This window comes from Pseudophryne corroboree, chromosome 3 (genome assembly GCF_028390025.1).
Source record: "Pseudophryne corroboree isolate aPseCor3 chromosome 3, aPseCor3.hap2, whole genome shotgun sequence".
Classification (NCBI taxonomy): domain Eukaryota; kingdom Metazoa; phylum Chordata; class Amphibia; order Anura; family Myobatrachidae; genus Pseudophryne; species Pseudophryne corroboree.
In genome coordinates this window covers 287,253,711-287,277,205 of record NC_086446.1, presented here as the reverse complement: position 1 = coordinate 287,277,205, position 23,495 = coordinate 287,253,711, and the positions used below count along the sequence as shown (strand labels likewise).

Here is a 23,495-nt window from a genome sequence, read left to right as displayed (position 1 = left end):
GTAAACTTCAGAGACTGACGTACCGCTCTGATGAGATCATCAATGCCGGAACTGTTAAAATCCTCACCATCTGACTCCACTTCGCCCTCCTCACCCTCATCTTGTTCCGTGAGATCTGGCATGGAATCGTCAGAATGCAACATAGCAGAAACCGGAAAATCATAAGACATATGAAATTTATCCCGTTTACCCAAAATGGATTTGGACCTTACGCAAGGCTGAGACGCCTCCGGTAGTTCTGGCGGTCTCACCCTAGACTCAGATCTTGCCGTTTCCCGCTCCTGTCGAGCGGCGGTCAATTCTGATTGTAACCTATCCAGTACATTTACTAACATTTCCCACGGAGGGTTCGGTGAGGAAATTGGCTGTAAAACTGGAGCAGAAATCGTATTCTGAACCGAATCCACAAAACATACTGTACATGTGGTAGATCCATCTGGTAACACACTGCTACAGACTTTGCAATTATGCTTTTTAGTTTTTGCTGGTGCCTTACTCATTATGGCGACAGACAATACAATACACAAAAAACAGACACTTGCACGACTCAGTAAAATAGTAGTAAGGTGTCTCTGTATGTATATATATATATATATATATATATATATATATATATATATATATATATCTGACCAAGTGCAGTACACGTGGCCAGTACTATGAAATATGATCCCAAATTCCCACCAACACCCCTGCGCCTCCGGTGGAGTAGAGATGTAGTACTGGAACGTTCTGGAATCACAGCAGGAAGACACAGGAAGCATGGTTAAAATGGCTGCCATGCTTAACTTATAATCACAGTGTAGGCTAGTATTGTATTCATACTGATATTATAAACCGGCTGTGTAACCATCCCTGTTAGTAAAACAGATATATATATATATATTTCACTGCTGATGTTGCTGCTGTACCTCTCGCCCCCCCCCCCCCCCCCGCATCTGCTCCGTTGTGAATGCAGTGCGGCCCGGCCAGCGAGCTCGTGGGGCCACCAGCAGGACTTGGAAGCGGGACGGGGAGCGCGCTGTGAAGCGCTATGATGAACAAGCGGCGGGCGGAGCAGCGGACGGCTTCTGAGAAGCGGCGGCCGGAGCAGCGGTGGGGCTATGAGAAGCGGCGGCCGAGCAGCGGTGGGCTATGAGAAGCGGCGGCCGAGCAGCGGTGGGGCTATGAGAGGCGGCGGCCGGAGCAGCGGCCGGGCTATTAGACACGGCGGCCGGAGCAGCGGCGGCTCCGTCAGCAGAGGGAACCCAGCGCCTTCCCCACACCTCGGGGCGGCAGCGGAAGCTGACCGCCCCGCTCACATACCTGCACTTCTTGTGATGAGGCTCCGACGGGGCTTCTCAGTAAGCGCCGGCCAGCCTGCAGGAGAGCTGTGTGTGTGTGGCTGTGAGGGTGCTCTTTTAGAGAGGACCGACACGCCCCTGCTGCTATCAGCAGCTTGCACTATCCCTGACCCTGCCTGTTGGAAGGGGGAAAGGGATGTGTATAAAATAGAAAAATATAAAAAATAAGATTTTACTTACCGATAAATCTATTTCTCGTAGTCCGTAGTGGATGCTGGGGACTCAGTCAGGACCATGGGGATTAGCGGCTCCGCAGGAGACAGGGCACAAAAATAAAGCTTTAGGATCAGGTGGTGTGCACTGGCTCCTCCCCCTATGACCCTCCTCCAAGCCTCAGTTAGGATACTGTGCCCGGACGAGCGTACACAATAAGGAAGGATTTTGAATCCCGGGTAAGACTCATACCAGCCACACCAATCACACCGTACAACTTGTGATCTGAACCCAGTTAACAGTATGACAACGTAGGAGCCTCTGAACAGACGGCTCACAACAATAACAACCCGATTTTTTTTGTAACAATAACTATGTACCAGTATTGCAGACAATCCGCACTTGGGATGGGCGCCCAGCATCCACTACGGACTACGAGAAATAGATTTATCGGTAAGTAAAATCTTATTTTCTCTAACGTCCTAGTGGATGCTGGGGACTCCGTCAGGACCATGGGGATTATACCAAAGCTCCCAAACGGGCGGGAGAGTGCGGATGACTCTGCAGCACCGAATGAGAGAACTCCAGGTCCTCTTTAGCCAGGGTATCAAATTTGAAGAATTTTACAAACGTGTTCTCCCCCGACCACGTAGCTGCTCGGCAGAATTGTAATGCCGAGACCCCTCGGGCAGCCGCCCAGGATGAGCCCACCTTCCTTGTGGAATGGGCCTTGACAGATTTAGGCTGTGGCAGGCCTGCCACAGAATGTGCAAGTTGAATTGTGCTACAAATCCAACGAGCAATCGTCTGCTTAGAAGCAGGAGCACCCAGCTTGTTGGGTGCATACAGTATAAACAGCGAGTCAGATTTTCTGACTCCAGCCGTCCTTGAAATATATATTTTCAATGCCCTGACAACGTCCAGCAACTTGGAATCCTCCAAATCGCTAGTAGCCGCAGGCACCACAATAGGCTGGTTCAGGTGAAACGCTGACACCACCTTAGGCAGAAAATGAGGACGCGTCCGCAGTTCTGCCCTGTCCGAATGGAAAATCAGATATGGGCTTTTATACGATAAAGCCGCCAATTCTGACACTCTCCTGGCTGAAGCCAGGGCCAGTAGCATGGTTACTTTCCATGTAAGATATTTCAAATCCGCCGATTTGAGTGGCTCAAACCAATGGGATTTGAGAAAATCCAAAACTACATTAAGGTCCCACGGAGCCACTGGGGGCACAACCGGGGGCTGTATATGTAGTACTCCTTTTACAAAAGTCTGGACTTCAGGAACTGAAGCCAATTCTTTCTGGAAGAAAATCGACAGGGCCGAAATTTGAACCTTAATGGACCCCAACTTGAGGCCCATAGACAATCCTGTTTGCAGGAAATGTAGGAATCGACCCAATTGAAATTCCTCCGTGGGGGCCTTCCTGGCCTCACACCACGCAACATATTTTCTCCAAATGCGGTGATAATGTTGTGCAGTCACCTCCTTCCTGGCTTTTACCAGTGTAGGAATGACCTCTTCCGGAATACCTTTTTCCCTTAGAATTCGGCGTTCAACCGCCATGCCGTCAAACGCAGCCGCGGTAAGTCTTGGAATAGACACGGTCCCTGCTGAAGCAGGTCCCGTCTTAGAGGTAGAGGCCACGGATCTTCCGTGAGCATCTCCTGAAGTTCCGGGTACCAAGTTCTTCTTGGCCAATCCGGAGCCACGAGTATCGTTCTTACTCCCCTTTGCCGTATAATTCTCAGTACTTTTGGTATGAGAGGCAGAGGAGGAAACACATACACTGACTGGAACACCCATGGCGTTACCAGAGCGTCCACAGCTATTGCCTGAGGGTCTCTTGACCTGGCGCAATACCTGTCCAGTTTTTTGTTGAGGCGAGACGCCATCATGTCCACCTTTGGTTTTTCCCAACGGTTCACAATCATGTGGAAGACTTCTGGATGAAGTCCCCACTCTCCCGGGTGTAGATCGTGTCTGCTGAGGAAGTCTGCTTCCCAGTTGTCCACTCCCGGAATGAACACTGCTGACAGTGCTATCACATGATCTTCCGCCCAGCGAAGAATCCTTGCAGCTTCTGCCATTGCTCTCCTGCTTCTTGTGCCGCCCTGTCTGTTTACGTGGGCGACTGCCGTGATGTTGTCCGACTGAATCAACACCGGCTGACCCTGAAGCAGGGGTTTTGCCAGGCTTAGAGCATTGTAAATCGCTCTTAGCTCCAGTATATTTATGTGAAGAGACATCTCCAGGTTTGACCATACTCCCTGGAAGTTTCTTCCCTGTGTGACCGCTCCCCAGCCTCTCAGACTGGCATCCGTGGTCACCAGGACCCAGTCCTTTATGCCGAATCTGCGGCCCTCTAACAGATGAGCACTCTGCAACCACCACAGAAGAGACACCCTTGTCCGTGGCGACAAGGTTATCCGCTGATGCATCTGCAGATGCGATCCGGACCATTTGTCCAGCAGATCCCACTGAAAAGTTCGTGCGTGGAATCTGCCGAATGGAATCGCTTCGTAAGAAGCCACCATCTTTCCCAGGACTCTTGTGCATTGATGCACAGACACTTTCCCTGGTTTTAGGAGGTTCCTGACAAGTTCGGATAACTCCTTGGCTTTCTCCTCCGGAAGAAACACCTTTTTCTGAACCGTGTCCAGAATCATTCCCAGGAACAGCAGACGTGTCGTCGGGGTCAATTGAGATTTTGGAAAATTCAGAATCCACCCGTGCTGTTGCAGCACTATTTGGGTTAGTGCTACTACGTCCCCCAGCTGTTCCCTGGACCTTGCCCTTATCAGGAGATCGTCCAAGTAAGGGATAATTAATACGCCTTTTCTTCGTAGAAGAAACATCATTTCGGCCATTACCTTGGTAAAGACCCGAGGTGCCGTGGACAATCCAAACGACAGTGTCTGAAACTGATAATGACAGTTTTGCACCACGAACCTGAGGTACCCTTGATGTGAAGGGCAAATTGGGACATGCAGGTAAGCATCCTTGATGTCCAGGGACACCATAAAGTCCCCTTCTTCCAGATTCGCTATCACTGCTCTGAGTGACTCCATCTTGAACTTGAATTTTTGTATGTACAGGTTCAAAGATTTCAGATTTAGAATAGGTCTTACCGAGCCGTCCGGCTTCGGTACCACAAATAGTGTGGAATAATACCCCTTTCCCTGTTGTAGGAGGGGTACCTTGACTATCAACCTGCTGAGAATACAGCTTGTGAATGGCTTCCAATACCGTCGCCCTGTCTGAGGGAGACGTTGGCAGAGCAGACTTTAGGAACCGGCGAGGGGGAGACTTCTCGAATTCCAACCTGTAACCCTGAGATATTATCTGCAGGATCCAGGGGTCCACCTGTGAGTGAGCCCACTGTGCACTGAAATTCTTGAGTCGACCCCCCACCGCCCCCGAGTCCGCTTGTAAAGCCCCAACGTCATGCTGAGGGCTTTGCAGAAGCCGGGGGGGGGGCTTCTGCTCCTGGGAAGAAGCTGCTTGGTGCACTCTCTTACCCTTTCCTTTGCCTCGGGGCAAATATGACTGTCCTTTCGCCCGCTTGTTCCTATAGGAACGAAAGGACTGCGGCTGAAAAGACGGTGTCTTTTTCTGTTGGGAGGGGACCTGAGGTAAAAAGGTGGATTTCCCGGCTGTTGCCGTGGCCACCAAATCCGATAGACCGACCCCAAATAATTCCTCCCCCTTATACGGCAATACTTCCATATGCCGTTTGGAATCCGCATCACCTGACCATTGTCGCGTCCATAAACTTCTTCTGGCAGATATGGACATCGCACTTACTCTCGATGCCAGAGTGCAAATATCCCTCTGTGCATCTCGCATATATAGAAATGCATCCTTTAAATGCTCTATAGTCAGTAAAATACTGTCCCTATCCAGGGTATCAATATTTTCAGTCAGGGAATCCGACCAAACCACCCCAGCACTGCACATCCATGCAGAGGCGATGGCTGGTCGCAGTATAACACCAGTATGAGTGTATATACTTTTCAGGGTAGTTTCCAGCCTCCTATCTGCTGGATCCTTGAGGGCGGCCGTTTCAGGAGACGGTAACGCCACTTGTTTTGATAAGCGTGTGAGCGCCTTATCCACCCTAGGGGGTGTTTCCCAGCGCGCCCTAACCTCTGGCGGGAAAGGATATAATGCCAATAACTTCTTTGAAATTAGCAGTTTTCTATCGGGGTTAACCCACGCTTCATCACACACTTCATTCAATTCGTCTGATTCAGGAAAAACTACAGGTAGTTTTTTCAGACCCCACATAATACCCCTTTTTGTGGTACATGCAGTATCAGAGATATGTAAAGTCTCCTTCATTGCCGTGATCATATAACGTGTGGCCCTACTGGAAAATACGTTTGTTTCTTCACCGTCGACACTAGATTCGGTGTCCGTGTCTGGGTCTGTGTCGACCGACTGAGGTAAAGGGCGTTTTACAGCCCCTGACGGTGTCTGAGACGCCTGTACAGGTACTAACTGGTTTGCCGGCCGTCTCATGTCGTCAACTGATTTTTGTAACGTGCTGACATTATCACGTAATTCCATAAATAAAGCCATCCATTCCGGTGTCGACTCCCTAGGGGGTGACATCACCATTACCGGCAATTGCTCCGCCTCCACACCAACATCGTCCTCATACATGTCGACACACACGTACCGACACAGCAGACACACAGGGAATGCTCTTATCGAAGACAGGACCCCACTAGCCCTTTGGGGAGACAGAGGGAGAGTTTGCCAGCACACACCCAAGCGCTATAAATATATAGGAACAACCCTATAGAAGTGTTGTCTCCCTTATAGCAGCTTAATATATATCAAAAAACGCCAAAAAAAAGTGCCCCCCCCTCTCTTTTTTACCCTGTTTCTGTAGTGCAGTGCAGGGGAGAGTCCTGGGAGCCTTCCTCGCAGCGGAGCTGAGCAGGAAAATGGCGCTGTGTGCTGAGGAGATAGGCCCCGCCCCCTATTTCGGCGGGCTCTTCTCCGGAGTTTGTGAGACCTGGCATGGGTTAAATACATCCATATAGCCCCAAGGGCTATATGTGATGTATTTTTTAGCCAGAACAAGGTATTCTCATTGCTGCCCAGGGCGCCCCTGCAGCGCCCTGCACCCTCCGTGACCGCTGGTGTGAAGTGTGTGACAACAATGGCGCACAGCTGCAGTGCTGTGCGCTACCTCATGAAGACTGAAAAGTCTTCTGCCGCCGGTTTCTGGACCTCTTCGCTTTTCGGCATCTGCAAGGGGGTCGGCGGCGCGGCTCCGGGACCGGACTCCATGGCTGGGCCTGTGTTCGATCCCTCTGGAGCTAATGGTGTCCAGTAGCCTAAGAAGCCAATCCATCCTGCACGCAGGTGAGTTCACTTCTTCTCCCCTAAGTCCCTCGTTGCAGTGAGCCTGTTGCCAGCAGGACTCACTGAAAATAAAAAACCTAAAAACTTTTTCTAAGCAGCTCTTTAGGAGAGCCACCTAGATTGCACCCTGCTCGGACGGGCACAAAAACCTAACTGAGGCTTGGAGGAAGGTCATAGGGGGAGGAGCCAGTGCACACCACCTGATCCTAAAGCTTTATTTTTGTGCCCTGTCTCCTGCGGAGCCGCTAATCCCCATGGTCCTGACGGAGTCCCCAGCATCCACTAGGACGTTAGAGAAATAAAAATGAAATATTCAAAGTAATTGTGGACCCAGCCACAAACGAACTGTTGCTATCGAGCACAGAAAAAACACTGAGGTACTCGGGGATATGGAGGGGTGGAGTGTTCTAAATTTAAATATTCAGTGCTGTTCCTACGGAAGCCGTCCATATCCCAAGAGTACTCCAGTGACCCCTAGTGGATGAAAAAGAAAGTTTATTCCTATTCTACATCTTCGAAAGTGGAACGAGTTTGTATACTGGAGGACGAAGTAGAATTTAAAGACATTAAAGGATTTGTTTCTTGTGTGTATGATGCAGAGTGGTGGGTAGCATGTGTTCTTGTCATAGATGAAAAGTACGAATTAGTAAAGGTCAGCTTTCTCCACCAAGGACCATCCCCATCATACAAATACCCAGGGAAACACGTCATTCTTCTAGTTCATCATTGTGATATAGTAACAGTAGACCCAATGACTACAACAGGACGCGTGTACACAATTACAGAAAGAGAAACTGTCTGCAACTTCAAAACCAAACTCATGGAAAGCATGAACAAAACCTGGTCTGTTATATATATTAAGGTTATATTGCTATTTTTCAAAACTTTATAATACACTGTCTGCAAGTGAGAATTTTGTATAATTTAGCTGCCTGCTTGTCAGTAAATTATTGTTATCGCATTATCCCATGGGAGTCCCAAAGTGAAATTTGGTACATGTTTAAATGAGATATGGGAGAACTCAAAAAAAAAATTATAAAAAAAATTATATATATAAAATAAGAATTTACTTACCGATAATTCTATTTCTCATAGTCCGTAGTGGATGCTGGGACTCCGTCAGGAACATGGGGAATAGCGGGCTCCGCAGGAGACAGGGCACATCTAAATAAAGCTTTTAGGATCACATGGTGCGTACTGGCTCCTCCCCCTATGACCCTCCTCCAAGCCTCAGTTAGGTACTGTGCCCGGACGAGCGTACACAATAAGGAAGGATCTTGAATCCCGGGTAAGACTCATACCAGCCACACCAATCACACCGTACAACTTGTGATCTGAACCCAGTTAACAGTATGATAACAAAAAACGAAGTAGCCTCTGAAAAGATGGCTCACAACAATAGTAATAACCCGATCTTTGTAACAATAACTATGTACAAGTATTGCAGACAATCCGCACTTGGGATGGGCGCCCAGCATCCACTACGGACTATGAGAAATAGAATTATCGGTAAGTAAATTCTTATTTTCTCTAACGTCCTAGTGGATGCTGGGACTCCGTCAGGACCATGGGGATTATACCAAAGCTCCCAAACGGGCGGGAGAGTGCGGATGACTCTGCAGCACCGAATGAGAGAACTCCAGGTCCTCCTTAGCCAGAGTATCAAATTTGTAAAATTTTACAAACGTGTTCTCCCCTGACCACGTAGCTGCTCGGCAAAGTTGTAATGCCGAGACCCCTCGGGCAGCCGCCCAAGATGAGCCCACTTTCCTTGTGGAGTGGGCCTTTACAGATTTAGGCTGTGGCAGGCCTGCCACAGAATGTGCAAGTTGGATTGTGCTACAGATCCAACGTGCAATCGTCTGTTTAGACGCAGGAGCACCCATCTTGTTGGGTGCATACAATATAAACAACGAGTCAGATTTTCTGACTCCAGCTGTCCTTGAAATATATATTTTTAATGCTCTGACAACGTCCAGTAACTTGGAGTCCTCCAAGTCGCTAGTAGCCGCAGGCACCACAATAGGCTGGTTCAAGTGAAAAGCCGAAACCACCTTAGGGAGAAAATGAGGACGTGTCCGCAGTTCTGCCCTGTCCGAATGGAAAATCAGATATGGGCTTTTGTATGATAAAGCCGCCAACTCTGAAACTCTCCTGGCTGAAGCCAGGGCCAATAGCATGGTTACCTTCCATGTAAGGTATTTTAAATCTACCGATTTTAGAGGCTCAAACCAATGAGATTTGAGAAAATTCAAAACTACGTTCAAATCCCACGGTGCCACTGGCGGCACTATTGGGGGTTGTATATGTAGTACACCTTTGACAAAAGTTTGTACTTCAGGCACTGATGCCAATTCCTTCTGGAAGAAGATTGATAAGGCCGAAATTTGAACTTTAATGGACCCCAATTTTAGGCCCATAGACAATCCTGCTTGCAGGAAATGTAAGAATCGACCCAATTGAAATTCTTCCGTTGGAGCCTTCTTGGCCTCACACCACGCAACATATTTTCGCCAAATGCGGTGATAATGTTGTACAGTCACTTCCTTTCTAGCCTTAATCAAGGTAGGAATAACTTCCTCTGGAATGCCCTTTTCTTTTAGAATCCGGCGTTCAACCGCCATGCCGTCAAACGCAGACGCGGTAAGTCTTGGAACATACAAGGTCCCTGCTGAAGCAGATCCCTTCTTAGAGGTAGAGGCCATGGATCCTCCGTGAGCATCTCTTGAAGTTCCGGATACCAAGTTCTTCTTGGCCAGTCCGGAGCCACCAGTATTGTTCTTACTCCTCTTTTCCGTATAATTCTCAGTACCTTTGGTATGAGAGGCAGAGGAGGGAACACATACACTGACTGGTACACCCACGGTGTTACCAGAGCGTCCACAGCTATTGCCTGAGGGTCTCTTGACCTGGCGCAATATCTGTCCAATTTTTTGTTGAGGCGAGACGCCATCATGTCCACCTTTGGTCTTTCCCAACGGTTCACAATCATGTGGAAGACTTCTGGATGAAGTCCCCACTCTCCCGGGTGAAGGTCGTGTCTGCTGAGGAAGTCTGCTTCCCAGTTGTCCACTCCCGGGATGAACACTGCTGACAGTGCTATGACATGATTCTCCGCCCAGCGCAGAATCCTTGCAGCTTCTGTCATTGCTCTTCTGCTTCTCGTGCCGCCTTGTCGGTTTACGTGGGCGACTGCCGTGATGTTGTCCGACTGGATCAACACCGGCTGACCCTGAAGCAGCGATTTTGCCAGGCTTAGAGCATTGTAGATCGCTCTTAGCTCCAGTATATTTATGTGAAGGGACGTCTCCAGGTTTGACCACACGCCCTGGAAGTTTCTTCCCTGTGTGACTGCTCCCCAGCCTCGTAGGCTGGCATCCGTAGTCACCAGGACCCAGTCCTGTATGCCGAATCTGCGGCCCTCTAACAGATGGGCACTCTGCAACCACCACAGGAGAGACAACCTTGTTCTTGGTGACAGTGTTATCCGCTGATGCATGTGCAGATGCGATCCGGACCATTTGTCCAGCAGATCCCACTGAAATGTCCGTGCATGGAATCTGCCGAATGGAATCGCTTCGTAAGAAGCCACCATCTTTCCCAGGACTCTTGTGCATTGATGTACTGACACAGTTCCTGGTTTTAGGAGGTTCCTGACAAGTTCGGATAACTCCCTTGCTTTCTCCTCCGGGAGAAACACCTTTTTCTGAACCGTGTCCAGAATCATTCCCAGGAACAGCAGACGAGTTGTCGGGGTCAATTGAGATTTTGGAAGATTCAGAATCCACCCGTGTTGCTGAAGCACTACCTGGGTTAGTGCTACACCGACTTCCAGCTGTTCTCTGGACTTTGCCCTTATCAGGAGATCGTCCAAGTAAGGGATAATTAATACGCCTTTTCTTCGTAGAAGAACCATCATTTCGGTCATTACCTTGGTAAAGACCCGAGGGGCCGTGGACAAACCAAACGGCAGCGTTTGAAACTGATAATGACAGTCTTGTATCACGAACCTGAGATACCCTTGGTGTGAGGGGTAAAATGGGACATGCAGATAAGCATCTTTTATGTCCAGGGACACCATGAAGTCCCCTTCTTCCAGATTCGCTATCACTGCTCTGAGTGACTCCATCTTGAACTTGAATTTCTGTATGTACAGGTTCAAGGATTTCAGGTTTAGAATAGGTCTTACCGAACCGTCCGGCTTCGGTACCACAAATAGTGTGGAATAATACCCCTTTCCCTGTTGTAGGAGGGGTACCTTGACTATCACCTGCTGAGAATACAGCTTGTGAATGGCTTCCAAAACCGACGTCCTTTCTGAGGGAGACGTTGGTAAAGCAGACTTTAGGAACCGGCGAGGGGGAGACCTTTCGAACTCCAACATGTAACCCTGAGATATTATCTGCAGGATCCATGGGTCCACTTGTGAGCGAGCCCACTGATTGCTGAAAATCTTGAGTCGACCCCCCACCGCTCCTGAGTCCGCTTGTAAAGCCCCAGCGTCATGCTGATGGCTTTGTAGAACCCGGGGCGGGCTTCTGGTCCTGGGCAGGGGCTGCTTGCTGCCCTCTCTTACCCTTTCCTCTGCCTCGCGGCAGATAAGACTGTCCTTTTGGTCGCTTGTTTTTATAGGAGCGAAAGGACTGCGGCTGAAAAGACGGTGTCTTTTTCTGTTGGGAGGGGGTCTGAGGTAAAAAAGTGGATTTGCCTGCAGTTGCCGTGGCCACCAGGTCCGAAAGACCGACCCCAAATAATTCCTCTCCTTTATATGGCAATACTTCCATATGCCTTTTGGAATCCGCATCACCTGACCACTGTCGCGTCCATAAACTTCTTCTGGCAGATATGGACATCGCGCTTACTCTTGATGCTAGAGTACAAATATCCCTCTGAGCATCTCGCATATAAAGAAAAGCATCCTTTAATTGCTCTAGAGTCAATAAAATACTGTCCCTATCCAGGGTATCAATATTTTCAGTCAGAGAATCCAACCACACTACCCCAGCACTGCACATCCAGGCTGAGGCTACTGCCGGTCGCAGTATAACACCAGTATGTGTGTATATACTCTTCAGTGTAGTTTCCAGCCTCCTATCTGCTGGATCCTTGAGGGCGGCCGTATCAGGAGACGGCAACGCCACTTGCTTTGATAAACGTGTGAGCGCCTTATCCACCCTAGGGGGTGTTTCCCAGCGCGCCCTAACCTCTGGTGGGAAAGGGTATAATGCCAATAACTTCTTGGAAATTAGCAGTTTTCTATCTGGGTTAACCCACGCTTCGTCACACACGTCATTCAATTCCTCTGATTCTGGAAAAGCTACAGGTAGTTTTTTCACCCCCCACATAATACCCCTTTTTGAGGTACCAGCAGTATCAGAGATCTGCAAAGCCTCCTTCATTGCCGTGATCATATAACGTGTGGCCCTATTGGAAAATACGTTTGTTTCTTCACCGTCGACACTAGATTCATCTGTGTCGGTACCCGTGTCGACTGACTGAGGTAAGGGACGTTTTACAGCCCCTGACGGTGTCTGAGACGCCTGAGCCGGTACTAACTGGTTTTCCGGCCGTCTCATTTCGTCAACTGACTTTTGTAATGTGCTAACATTATCACGTAATTCCATAACTAAAGCCATCCATTCCGGTGTCGACTCCCTAGGGGGTGACATCACCATTACCGGCAATCGCTCTGCCTCCACACCAACATCGTCCTCATACATGTCGACACACACGTACCGACACACAGCAGCCACACAGGGAATGCTCTAATCGAAGACAGGACCCTCTTAGCCCTTTGGGGAGACAGAGGGAGAGTTTGCCAGCACACACCAAAAACGCTATAAATGTATATAAACAACCCTAGAAGGTGTTGTTTTTGATATAAGCGCTTTTAATATATCAATATCGCCAAATTATGCCCCCCTTCTCTTTGTTACCCTGTTTCTGTAGTGCAGTGCAGGGGAGAGTCCTGGGAGCCTTCCTCACCAGCGGAGCTGAGCAGGAAAATGGCGCTGAGTGCTGAGGAGAATAAGCTCCGCCCCTTTTTCGGCGGGCTTTTCTCCCGGGTTTTAAGAAAACTGGCCTGGGTTAAATACATACATATAGCCTTAATGGCTATATGTGATGTATTTATTTTGCCACTAAAGGTATTTAATATTGCTGCCCAGGGCGCCCCCAGCAGCGCCCTGCACCCTCCGTGACTGAATCAGTGAGACGTGTAGCAACAATGGCGCACAGCTGCAGTGCTGTGCGCTACCTTCATGAAGACTGAGGAGTCTTCTGCCGCCTGCTTTCCGGACCTCCGTCTTCAGCGTCTGTAAGGGGGATCGGCGGCGCGGCTCCGGGACGAACCCCAGGAGGACCTGTGTTCCGACTCCCTCTGGAGCTAAGTGTCCAGTAGCCTAAGACTCCAATCCATCCTGCACGCAGGTGAGTTGGAAATCTCTCCCCTAAGTCCCTCGATGCAGTGATCCTGTTGCCAGCAGGATTCACTGAGATTTAAACCTAAAAAAACTTTTTCTAAGCAGCTCTTTAGGAGAGCCACCTAGATTGCACCCTTCTCGGACGGGCACAAAAACCTAACTGAGGCTTGGAGGAGGGTCATAGGGGGAGGAGCCAGTACGCACCATGTGATCCTAAAAGCTTTATTTAGATGTGCCCTGTCTCCTGCGGAGCCCGCTATTCCCCATGGTCCTGACGGAGTCCCAGCATCCACTAGGACGTTAGAGAAATATATATATATATATATATATATATATATATATATATATATATACACATACACACACACACACATATATATATATATATAACAAACAAGTCCCAGTGTCCGGCTCTCTCCTAATGCCGATATGCTGCGCCGGGTGCCCGCATGTACAATCAAATCCACAGCTATACAAATATGCAGCACTCCTGGCGTCTTGAATAACCACTCTTACAGCAGACTGTGCTGTAAGAGTGGTTATTCAAGACGCCAGGAGTGCTGCATATTTGTATAGCTGTGTATGTATATATATATATATATATATATATATATATATATATATATATATATATATATATATATATATATATATATATATATATATACATATACATATACATATACATATACATATACACAGTAGTAGTAGTTCCAGTTTCCTGGGGGGCACTCTCCTTTGAACATCATCACATGAAACTTCTTAATCCATAATAGGCTTTATTTGGTCACACAATTGGCTTTATTAAGTCGACGTTTCGGCTCTATAAGTGGAGCCTCTCAAGACAAGCCTTGCATATAATTTTATATTGAAATAGTCACAACTAGAGTAAATGTAACTCAACAAAATAGCAACAATACAGCACTGAAGGTGGATTCGCAGTCACTCCAATGTATTTTAACTTCACACAATAGAAATATCCTGGATAACTATCCAAATAGTGGCACCTTGCTCAGTGGAGCCTCCCTGGGGATCACGAATCAACATCCAGTCAGTGCGGCTGCCGCACTGACTGGATGTTGATTCGTGATCCCCAGGGAGGCGTCACTGAGCAAGGTGCCACTATTTGGATACGTCGACTTAATAAAGCCAATTGTGTGACCAAATAAAGCCTATTATGGATTAAGAAGTTTCATGTGATGATGTTCAAAGGAGAGTGCCCCCCAGGAAACTGGAACTACTACTACTATATATGTTGATCTACAGAGATTGTGTGGATTCTACTGGGTGCACCCCACAGCTGATCATTTACGGACGTGAGTGCAGGACTCCCATGGATATATATATATACATATACATACATACATACATACATACACACACACAGTTATATATAACTATTTTAAAAAAACTGAGATCAAAGGTTATTTAATTACATCTCTCTGTCTTAATTAGAACTCAAGTGACAGGCAAACGAAAAGACCCCCGCAGAGGTAAAATTGCATATTTTGTTCATTTTTAAATGGCTCCAGCTCCAAAAATATCCAGCCTATGATGTTAAAATTTAATGTAAATTAGTTTCTCGTCAGACCTAACAAGCACAGCAAATTTCATTGAAATCGGTGATGGTCATGAAAATGGCTGTGTTGATTTGATGTGGAATAACCCTTCTATAGATTGAGGATCCACCCATTGTGAGATAGAAGTTGGATAGTGCGATCTGTATGGAGCAGTAGAAGCTCCCTGGAACTTGCTTATATCAGGAGATCGTCCAGGTAAGGGACAATGTTGACCCCCTGTTCTCTGAGCTGGAACATCAGGGGCAAATGGGAAGGTATTTAAAAACCTTTTGGACACCTGATATTTTTATCTGGATTTTTCCAGGATAATTTAAAAAAAATCATCCAATTCCTTGGAATCAGGAAAAAGTGACTGTCTGTTTGTCTTGAGGGAGGAAAAATGACTGCTGTTTAGTAGCGTCCTCCAGGGGGGAGCTTTAACACATCCCGTATGTCCAATATCCTGTGTAGGGGTGGAATCGCCACTAATGGGACCCCCATCCATCTGTACATCATCAGAATCTGATAAAATTGCAGGTAAAGCACGTTTTTGCGCACCTGTAGTAGACAGCGGGGGATGGGAAGCATCAGACTTGGCAGTTAGGCTAGCTACTGCTTGTTGCAGTTCTTGTGTTTTGTTGGCATTGGCAGTGAGCTGAGAGGACATATCCAACATCATAGTTTTTATAGCCACCAGCCAGGAAGGCTCTGGACCCTGTTATCAGCATTTTGTGATGACTGACTACACTGCTCACAGGATATGGAGCCCGATGAAATAGGGGAGAATCTTGCATTACACACATTGCATGACTTCTGTTTCGCCAAAATGAAATACAGAAACAATACACATACAACAGACTGAATACAATACAAGCCTGCCCTATTGCATGTGAGAGAAGACACAGTAGAGAGGACACCAGCGCACCCAACGCTGTACAGCCCCAATGAAAATGTCAGCGATTTATGTAGTAATATATAACAGTAATACTGCTGTACAGAAAATTCCCCAAATGAATGTAAACTGTGCACTAATAGCCCACCCCCTCCCCTCTACACCCGGTACCAGTGATCCTGTGACCGTTTGGAGGAACTGTATGAGACTGCTGCTGCTTATGCAGAGGAGGCACCAAAATGCTGCTGAGCCTGCTCTGATGTAGCTCCGCCCCCCCGCTATGGCCCCAGAGCTACTAATAAGTTTTATACTGGCTATGTCTCCATAGGCTGTGTAGCCTCACACAAATGCTTGGTACAACACACCTCCTGCCAGTATCATGCAGGGGCACTCACTGGTCCCCCCCCCCCCCCAGTAGGGACCCGTACGCCTCACCCACGCTTCTGCCGCACAATGAACTGGGGAAGGGGGGGCCCTAGCAGGTCCCTGGGTTTGCACTCACCAAGGCGATTACCTTCAGGCTGTCAAGGGTGTGCGGCAAGCTGCGGCAGCTAAGGCGCAGTGCCCCGCCGAACAAACAGCACCTCAGGACAGTGGTCCTGCAGCGGAGAAGCGGCTCAGCACCTTATGAGGCCGGTGACCGTCTCCCCCCGAACTCGTATGCCGTTACCCAAACAGCATACCAAAATAAGTAAAAGTTTAAATGAAATTGAAGAAAAACTCTGGAGCTTGCAGAGTGTGCATCATCTCCTGAGGGCACTTTTTTCTAAACTGCCTGTGGGAGGTGTCAGAGGGGAGGAGCCAGCACACCCAGTTGAAGAAATTTAAAGTGCACTGGCTCCTTTGGATCCGTCTATACCCCATCGTACTAATCTGTCCCCAATATCCCTTATGGATGCTAGAGAAAAGACTGTTGATGTCAGCGCTTGTTACCTCCAATACATATCTGCAAGTATCTAGCAAATCAGTGACGTTCCTTCACTACCATATGTGCTTCAAACAACATTAACTTACAAGGGAAATGTACTTCCCTCCCAGTTACAAAGGCTAATATCTAGACAAGGGCTAGCTTGTGAGCCACCCCCATAGGGGCTTCATATAGCCTTAACAGGACAATAGGCAAACATTTTGAAACAGACAGAAAAATATGGCCCATGTTCGGTTCTACCTATATCATGCACTGTACCATCTGCGTGGTAATATTAATTATATATACAAATATATAAGATACTGTTATTAGTGTTTTCTACCGGTAATGCAAATTAGTGTGCATCTAACAAATGAAAACATAAGGACATGCTGACAATTGTCTTTCTGTCTTACATTCATGACATTAATATAATATTGCCAAGCAGATGGAGCCCTGCAAATGCACTCTGTCAGTACTTCTGGAAATCGTATCATCACTTAGGCATAAGGCTATCACTGTAAGTAGGGGTCTGCTCTTGATAAAAGCCTAATGTTTTATCGCAAACAACCTCTGCTCCAGTGAGTTGGTGACTGTCACAGGTAGGATAACGCAAAGCATTTCCTATTTTGTAGTGTCAAAGGTTTTTTGTTTTCTTTGGTTGATTATTTCAGTTGGAGAGCATAAAACTTCACAAGTAAGCAGAATGAAATTACAAGGCAGCTCCCAAACTAGATGTTTTCAATATGCTTATTGGGGGGGGGGGGGGGGGGGGGGATTCAACTCTTTTAAGAGCGACAATAATTTGTGGGCACCCACCGAGCAATTCAATTAATTTGGGCATCCATTAACTAGGTCGTGCTAAACCTGCCTAAAGTCCTGGTTAAAGTGCTCAAACCACAGACTTGTCGCACATTTCCGCTCACCACCTCAGGAGGCTGAGAGCAGAAGTGTGTGCTCTCGTACCATATCAGAGCAACAATTGAATTGCTCCGTCGGACACCCATTGCTAATGGCAGCACAAAAACACAATTGTAGGTGCCTCCATTGTGTTAATTGTCTCAGTTTGATTTTGTATCATAGATTACAAAAGCTGTTGCATCAAACCCAATAATTGCAACTGGTCTTCGGACTCTTATTTCAAACTTAACAAGCATGTATAAACCGATCAAAAGATCAATACAGCAAAACAGGCAGGCAATTACGTGCCAATAGAAAAATATGTACACAAGACGTCTGCTGACTAAGGGCATTATGCACTTGGAACAACAGTTAGCAACAATAATTAGTTTTCACGCTAGGCTGTTTTAGTAGTGTGCCGTGCCCTGCACAGTTCTTAATTAGCAATATGCAAGCTACTAAAGCAGCCAGCCCTGTGCTTTCCCCACCCGCGGGCCACAGAGTCCAACGGGTGGAAAAAGGTGTTGTGTGGCGGTCACCGCTAGATGAATAGATACCATGTGTATCTATTCACAGTGACAGCTTTGGGGAAGCCCAGCACGCTCCCAAGAGTGACACAAACAGGGCCATGCCCTTTTTCTGGAGCACAACGTTGTCTCATACATTAGCACCCTGCCCACATCCTAGTGGGAACACTAATATTATTGTTTTATCTCTGTTTAGAGATCTGTTGGAAGTGCTAATAGTCACCAATACTTACAGGATGAAATATCTTCAGTTTCTTTTTGCCAGTGGGATTTGCAGCCTTCTCAATTCTGCCCTTGATACCCTGATCATGAGCACACTGTTCCATAGAGACAGTACTGGTGGCTTCAGAACTACTTGAAATTAGTTCGCCTGCAGGCTGCTCTCTTTGGTCACTATCTGTGCCACTTTCTCCATGCTCTTGCAATATAGTGCAGTTGGGACAAATGTAATCCTCTCCATCCTTCTCCAGCAATCGTCCACGCACTTCTGAAATCCCGACGCAATCACCATGAAACCACTCTTCACATCTGTCACAGCAAATCATAAACCTACAATCCAGACAGAATGCAGAATTAAAGAAAAAAAAGTATAAGCGGTTACTTCTGTATATGCAAGATAAGACTACTAAGACAGTGAGCGATATGCAATGGTTTAGAGCGCCGGCAGCCAGTAGATGGCGCCCAATGGAGCTATTCAGTTGTTGCTCCTTCGGCAGCAATTACCTGCCGACGCCTGCATTTCAGCTCACACCCCCCAGGGGGTGGCGAGCTGACATGAGCAAAACGTGACTAGTTTGAGCGCTCAAACGGTACTTTTACCATCTCGCCCATTAGTTTGGTCAGGTTTAACTGCTTAACGCAATTAAACCAGACCTCTCTGCATGTGACAAGCGCGACTATTAAGTACAACTGAATAACACCACCCTGATTCCCCGGCATTTTAGATGGGTGATCGTGAGCAATCAACCATTGAAGATTGGCCATTATCTCACATGCTAGGAAACGGGATGTCATGTTCAAAACAAAATCACACATACAGAACAAAATTAAATATCAGTGCTCGCAAAAACACGCCCTGGCGCATATTTTACCCTATAATTTATGGTAGAGTCTAGAAAATATAAAACTGCTGGGTCCCTCGGGACACGCTCTGACCAATCAGCAGCGCTGTCCTGTGCTGCCAGACAGATTCACTCTATAAACTGCAGAGGAAGGGGAGGAGAACATGGACAGTGAGATCTACCTCCCCTCACCCACTGCTCCGCACTGTACCCGTATCATCCAGCCTGCTGTGTGTGGCTAGGGGCGGTCACCTCACGCACAAGATGAGACTGTAGCGTTCTGGAGCGAGTTAACAGGCTCACACAGCAGGGAGTAAGCCGAGTGAAGGGCCTAGGTGGTCGGTCACAACCCAGCCCCCTGGAGGTGGGCCGCACGCCAGTGACCATTCAATCAACAGCGAGGTCTTCCCACTCAGTGACACTGGCGCATGCATCCCTCACTAGCCGACACCACACTGTAATCGGAAAGACAGCAGGGGAGAGCTCCACATACTGGTGTACGGACTCTTGGGTCTGCTCAGTCACCTCTGAGGCACAGAATGGTAGAGGCTGTGCTGGCAAAAGTAAAGGTACTGTATTCACCACAGTTCTTTAATTCAAACCTCCAGTTCTGCGGGCATATACATTACTAATAGATCGATGGCTGTGCAGCCCTGTGGTTATCTGTCACCCCCCACTTCACACTATTACTTTCTTTGCCACTGCTAGCTCCATGCAGATAGGACTCCATCTGGTCCAGCCGGGTTGGGGTCGGGAGTCACTAAAGATGCCGGCAGCCTAAATACCGACTCCGGAATTCCGATAGGTTTTAATCACAACAAGGGCTCAGCAGGAATGGAACCCTAATCCTAACCCTAACCCTCCCGCAGCCTAACCCTAACCCTCCCATCCCGCAGCCTAACTCTAACCCTCCGTCCCCGCCGCCTAACCTTAACCATTCCCCTCCCACAGCCTAACCCTACCTCCCCGCGGCCTAATCCTAACACTCCCTCCCCTCAGCCTAACCTTTCCATCCCACAGACTAACCCCCCCCCCCCGCAGCCTAACTCTCCCCTCCCACAGCCTAACCCTCCTGTCCACGCAGCCTAAACCTAACTCTCCAATCCCTGCAGCCTAACCCTAACCCTCCCACGCAGCCTAACCCTAACCCTCCCGTCCACGCAGCCTAACCCTAACCCTCCCGTCCACGCAGCCTAACCCTAACCCTCCCGTCCACGCAGCCTAACCCTAACCCTCCCGTCCACGCAGCCTAACCCTAACCCTCCCTTCCACGCAGCCTAACCCTAACTCTCCCATCAACGCAGCCTAACCCTGACTCTCCCGTCCACGCAGCCTAACTCTCCCGTCCACGCAGCCTAACCCTTACTCTCCCGTCCACGCAGCCTAACCCTAACTCTCCCGTCCACGCAGCCTAACCCTAACTCTCCCGTCCACGCAGCCTAACCCTAACTCTCCCGTCCACGCAGCCTAACCCTAACTCTCCCGTCCACGCAGCCTAACCCTAACTCTCCCGTCCACGCAGCCTAACCCTAACGTCCACGCAGCCTAAACCTAACCCTCCCATCCACGCAGCCTAAACCTAACACTCCCATCCACGCAGCCTAAGCCTAAACCTAACCCTGTCCCCGCAGCCCAAACCTAACCCCGCAGCCCAAACCTAACCCCGCAGCCCAAACCTAACCCTGTCCCCGCAGCCCAAACCTAACCCTGTCCCCGCAGCCCAAACCTAACCCAGACCCACCAGAATCATGAATGCCGGCATGCCGACTGACTACATCCTGGTCCGAATCATCAAGCTGCATTCAGGCAGCTTGATTCTGTCACCAGCGAGTACTATATACTGTTGATAGCAATGCATTAGAGTACATGTAGTTTTGTGCCAGCGCAGGCTGCACAAAACCGGGACTGTGCAGACGCACATACAGAAACAGCTAAGATTCAAAGATGCCCCCTACAAAGATTTCATAGTGAGATTAAGAAACAAATTTTGTGTGGTGTGCATATATTACCTTTACTATAGATATTATTCCAAATTGGACCCCACATTTACTCAGTAGCATTAAATCATATTTGAACAATGACCTAAAAAAATAAGATTTTAACCCTACCGGTAAATCTTTTTCTCCTAGTCCGTAGAGGATGCTGGGGACTCCATAAGGACCATGGGGTATAGACGGGCTCCGCAGGAGACATGGGCACTATAAAGAACTTTAGAATGGGTGTGCACTGGCTCCTCCCTCTATGCCCCTCCTCCAGACCTCAGTTAGAGAAACTGTGCCCAGAGGAGACAGACAGTACGAGGAAAGGATTTTTGTTAATCTAAGGGCAAGATTCATACCAGCCAACACCATCCACACCGTATAACCTGGAATATACGCAACCAGTTAACAGTATGAACAAAACAGTATCAGCTAACGACTGATGCCAACTATAACATAACCCTTATGTAAGCAACAACTATATACAAGACTTGCAGAAATATGTCCGCACCGGTAGGTTTGAAATCTTATTTTCTCTTACGTCCTAGAGGATGCTGGGGACTCCGTAAGGACCATGGGGATTATACCAAAGTTCCAGACCGGGCGGGAGAGTGCAGATGACTCTGCAGCACCGATTGAGCAAACAGGAGGTCCTCCTCAGCCAAGGTATCAAACTTGTAGAATTTAGCAAAAGTGTTTGACCCCGACCAAGCCGCCGCTCGGCAAAGTTGTAAAGCCGAGACGCCTCGGGCAGCCGCCCAAGAAGAGCCCACCTTCCTAGTGGAATGGGCCTTTACCGTATTTGGTAACGGCAATCCAGCCGTAGAATGAGCCTGCTGAATCGTGTTACAGATCCAGCGAGCAATAGTCTGCTTAGAAGCAGGAGCGCCAACTTTGTTGGCTGCATACAGGACAAACAGTGCCTCTGTTTTCCTAATCCGAGCCGTCCTGGCTACGTAAATTTTTAAGGCCCTGACTACATCAAGGGACATGGAATCCTCCAAGTCTCCCGTAGCCACAGGCACCACAATAGGTTGGTTCATATGAAACGATGACACCACCTTAGGTAAAAATTGAGGACGAGTCCTCAACTCTGCTCTATCCACATGGAAAATCAGATAGGGGCTCTTATGAGACAAAGCTGCCAATTCGGAAACCCGCCTTGCAAATGCCAAGGCCAACAACATGACCACCTTCCAAGTGAGAAATTTTAATTCAACTGTTTGAAGAGGTTCAAACCAGTGAGATTTTAGGAACTGTAACACCACGTTAAGGTCCCATGTTGCCACTGGGGGCACAAAAGGAGGCTGGATGTGTAACACTCCCTTTACAAAAGTATGGACTTCTGGGAAAAAAGCCAATTCCTTCTGGAAGAATATAGATAGGCTCCATAAAAGGTACAGATTTCGACCCTAACTTTAGGCCCATATCCACTCCTGTCTGTAGAAAGTGGAGAAAACGGCCCAGGTGGAAATCTTCCGTAGGAGCATTCTTGACTTCACACCAAGAAACATATTTCCTCCAGATACAGTGATAATGTTTCGCCGTCACCTCCTTCCAAGCCTTTATCAGAGTAGGGATGACTTCCTCTGGAATACCTTTCCCAGCTAGGATTCGGCGTTCAACCGCCATGCCGTCAAACGTAACCACGGTAAGTCTTGGAACACGCAGGGCCCCTGCTGCAACAGGTCCTCCCTGAGAGGAAGAGGCCATGGATCTTCTGTGAGCATCTCCTGAAGATCTGAATACCAGGCCCTTCGAGGCCAATCTGGAACAATGAGGATTGTTTTCACTCTTTTTTTGACTTATGATTCTCAATATTTTTGAGATGAGAGGAAGAGGAGGGAACACATAAAAGACCGACTGAAACACCCATGGTGTCACCAGGGCGTCTACCGCTACTGCCTGAGGGTCCCTTGACCTGGCACAATACCTCCGAAGCTTCTTGTTGAGGCGTGACGCCATCATGTCTATTTGAGGAAGTCCCCAAAGACTTGTTATCTCTGCAAAAACTTCTTGATGAAGTCCCCACTCTCCTGGATGGAGATTGTGTCTGCTGAGGAAGTCTGCTTCCCAGTTGTCCACTCCCGGAATGAATACCGCTGACAGATCGCTTACGTGATTTTCTGCCCAGCGTAGAATCCTGGTGGCTTCCGCCATTGCCACTCTGCTCCTTGTCCCGCCTTGGCGGTTTACATGAGCCACGGCTGTGACGTCGTCTGATTGAATCAGAACCGGTAGGTCGCGAAGAAGATTCTCCGCCTGTCGTAGGCCGTTGTATATGGCCCTTAATTCCAGTATGTTGATGTGTAGACAAGCCTCCTGGCTTGACCATAGTCCCTTAAAGTTTCTTCCTTGTGTGACTGCTCC

The 23,495-nt window shown here is 48.1% G+C and overlaps 1 protein-coding gene across 8 annotated transcripts in view; it reads right to left on the bottom strand.

Moving 5' to 3' along the window:
- Window positions 1–23,495, bottom strand: part of DIDO1 (death inducer-obliterator 1) — a 197,489-nt gene that overhangs the window by 67,830 nt on the left and 106,164 nt on the right. For all 8 annotated transcript variants that reach the window (XM_063959269.1, XM_063959273.1, XM_063959275.1 and 5 more), the window contains one exon: window positions 18,319–18,634. In XM_063959269.1, the coding sequence (XP_063815339.1) occupies window positions 18,319–18,634 (316 nt within the window). The remainder of the gene's footprint in view (window positions 1–18,318; window positions 18,635–23,495) is intronic.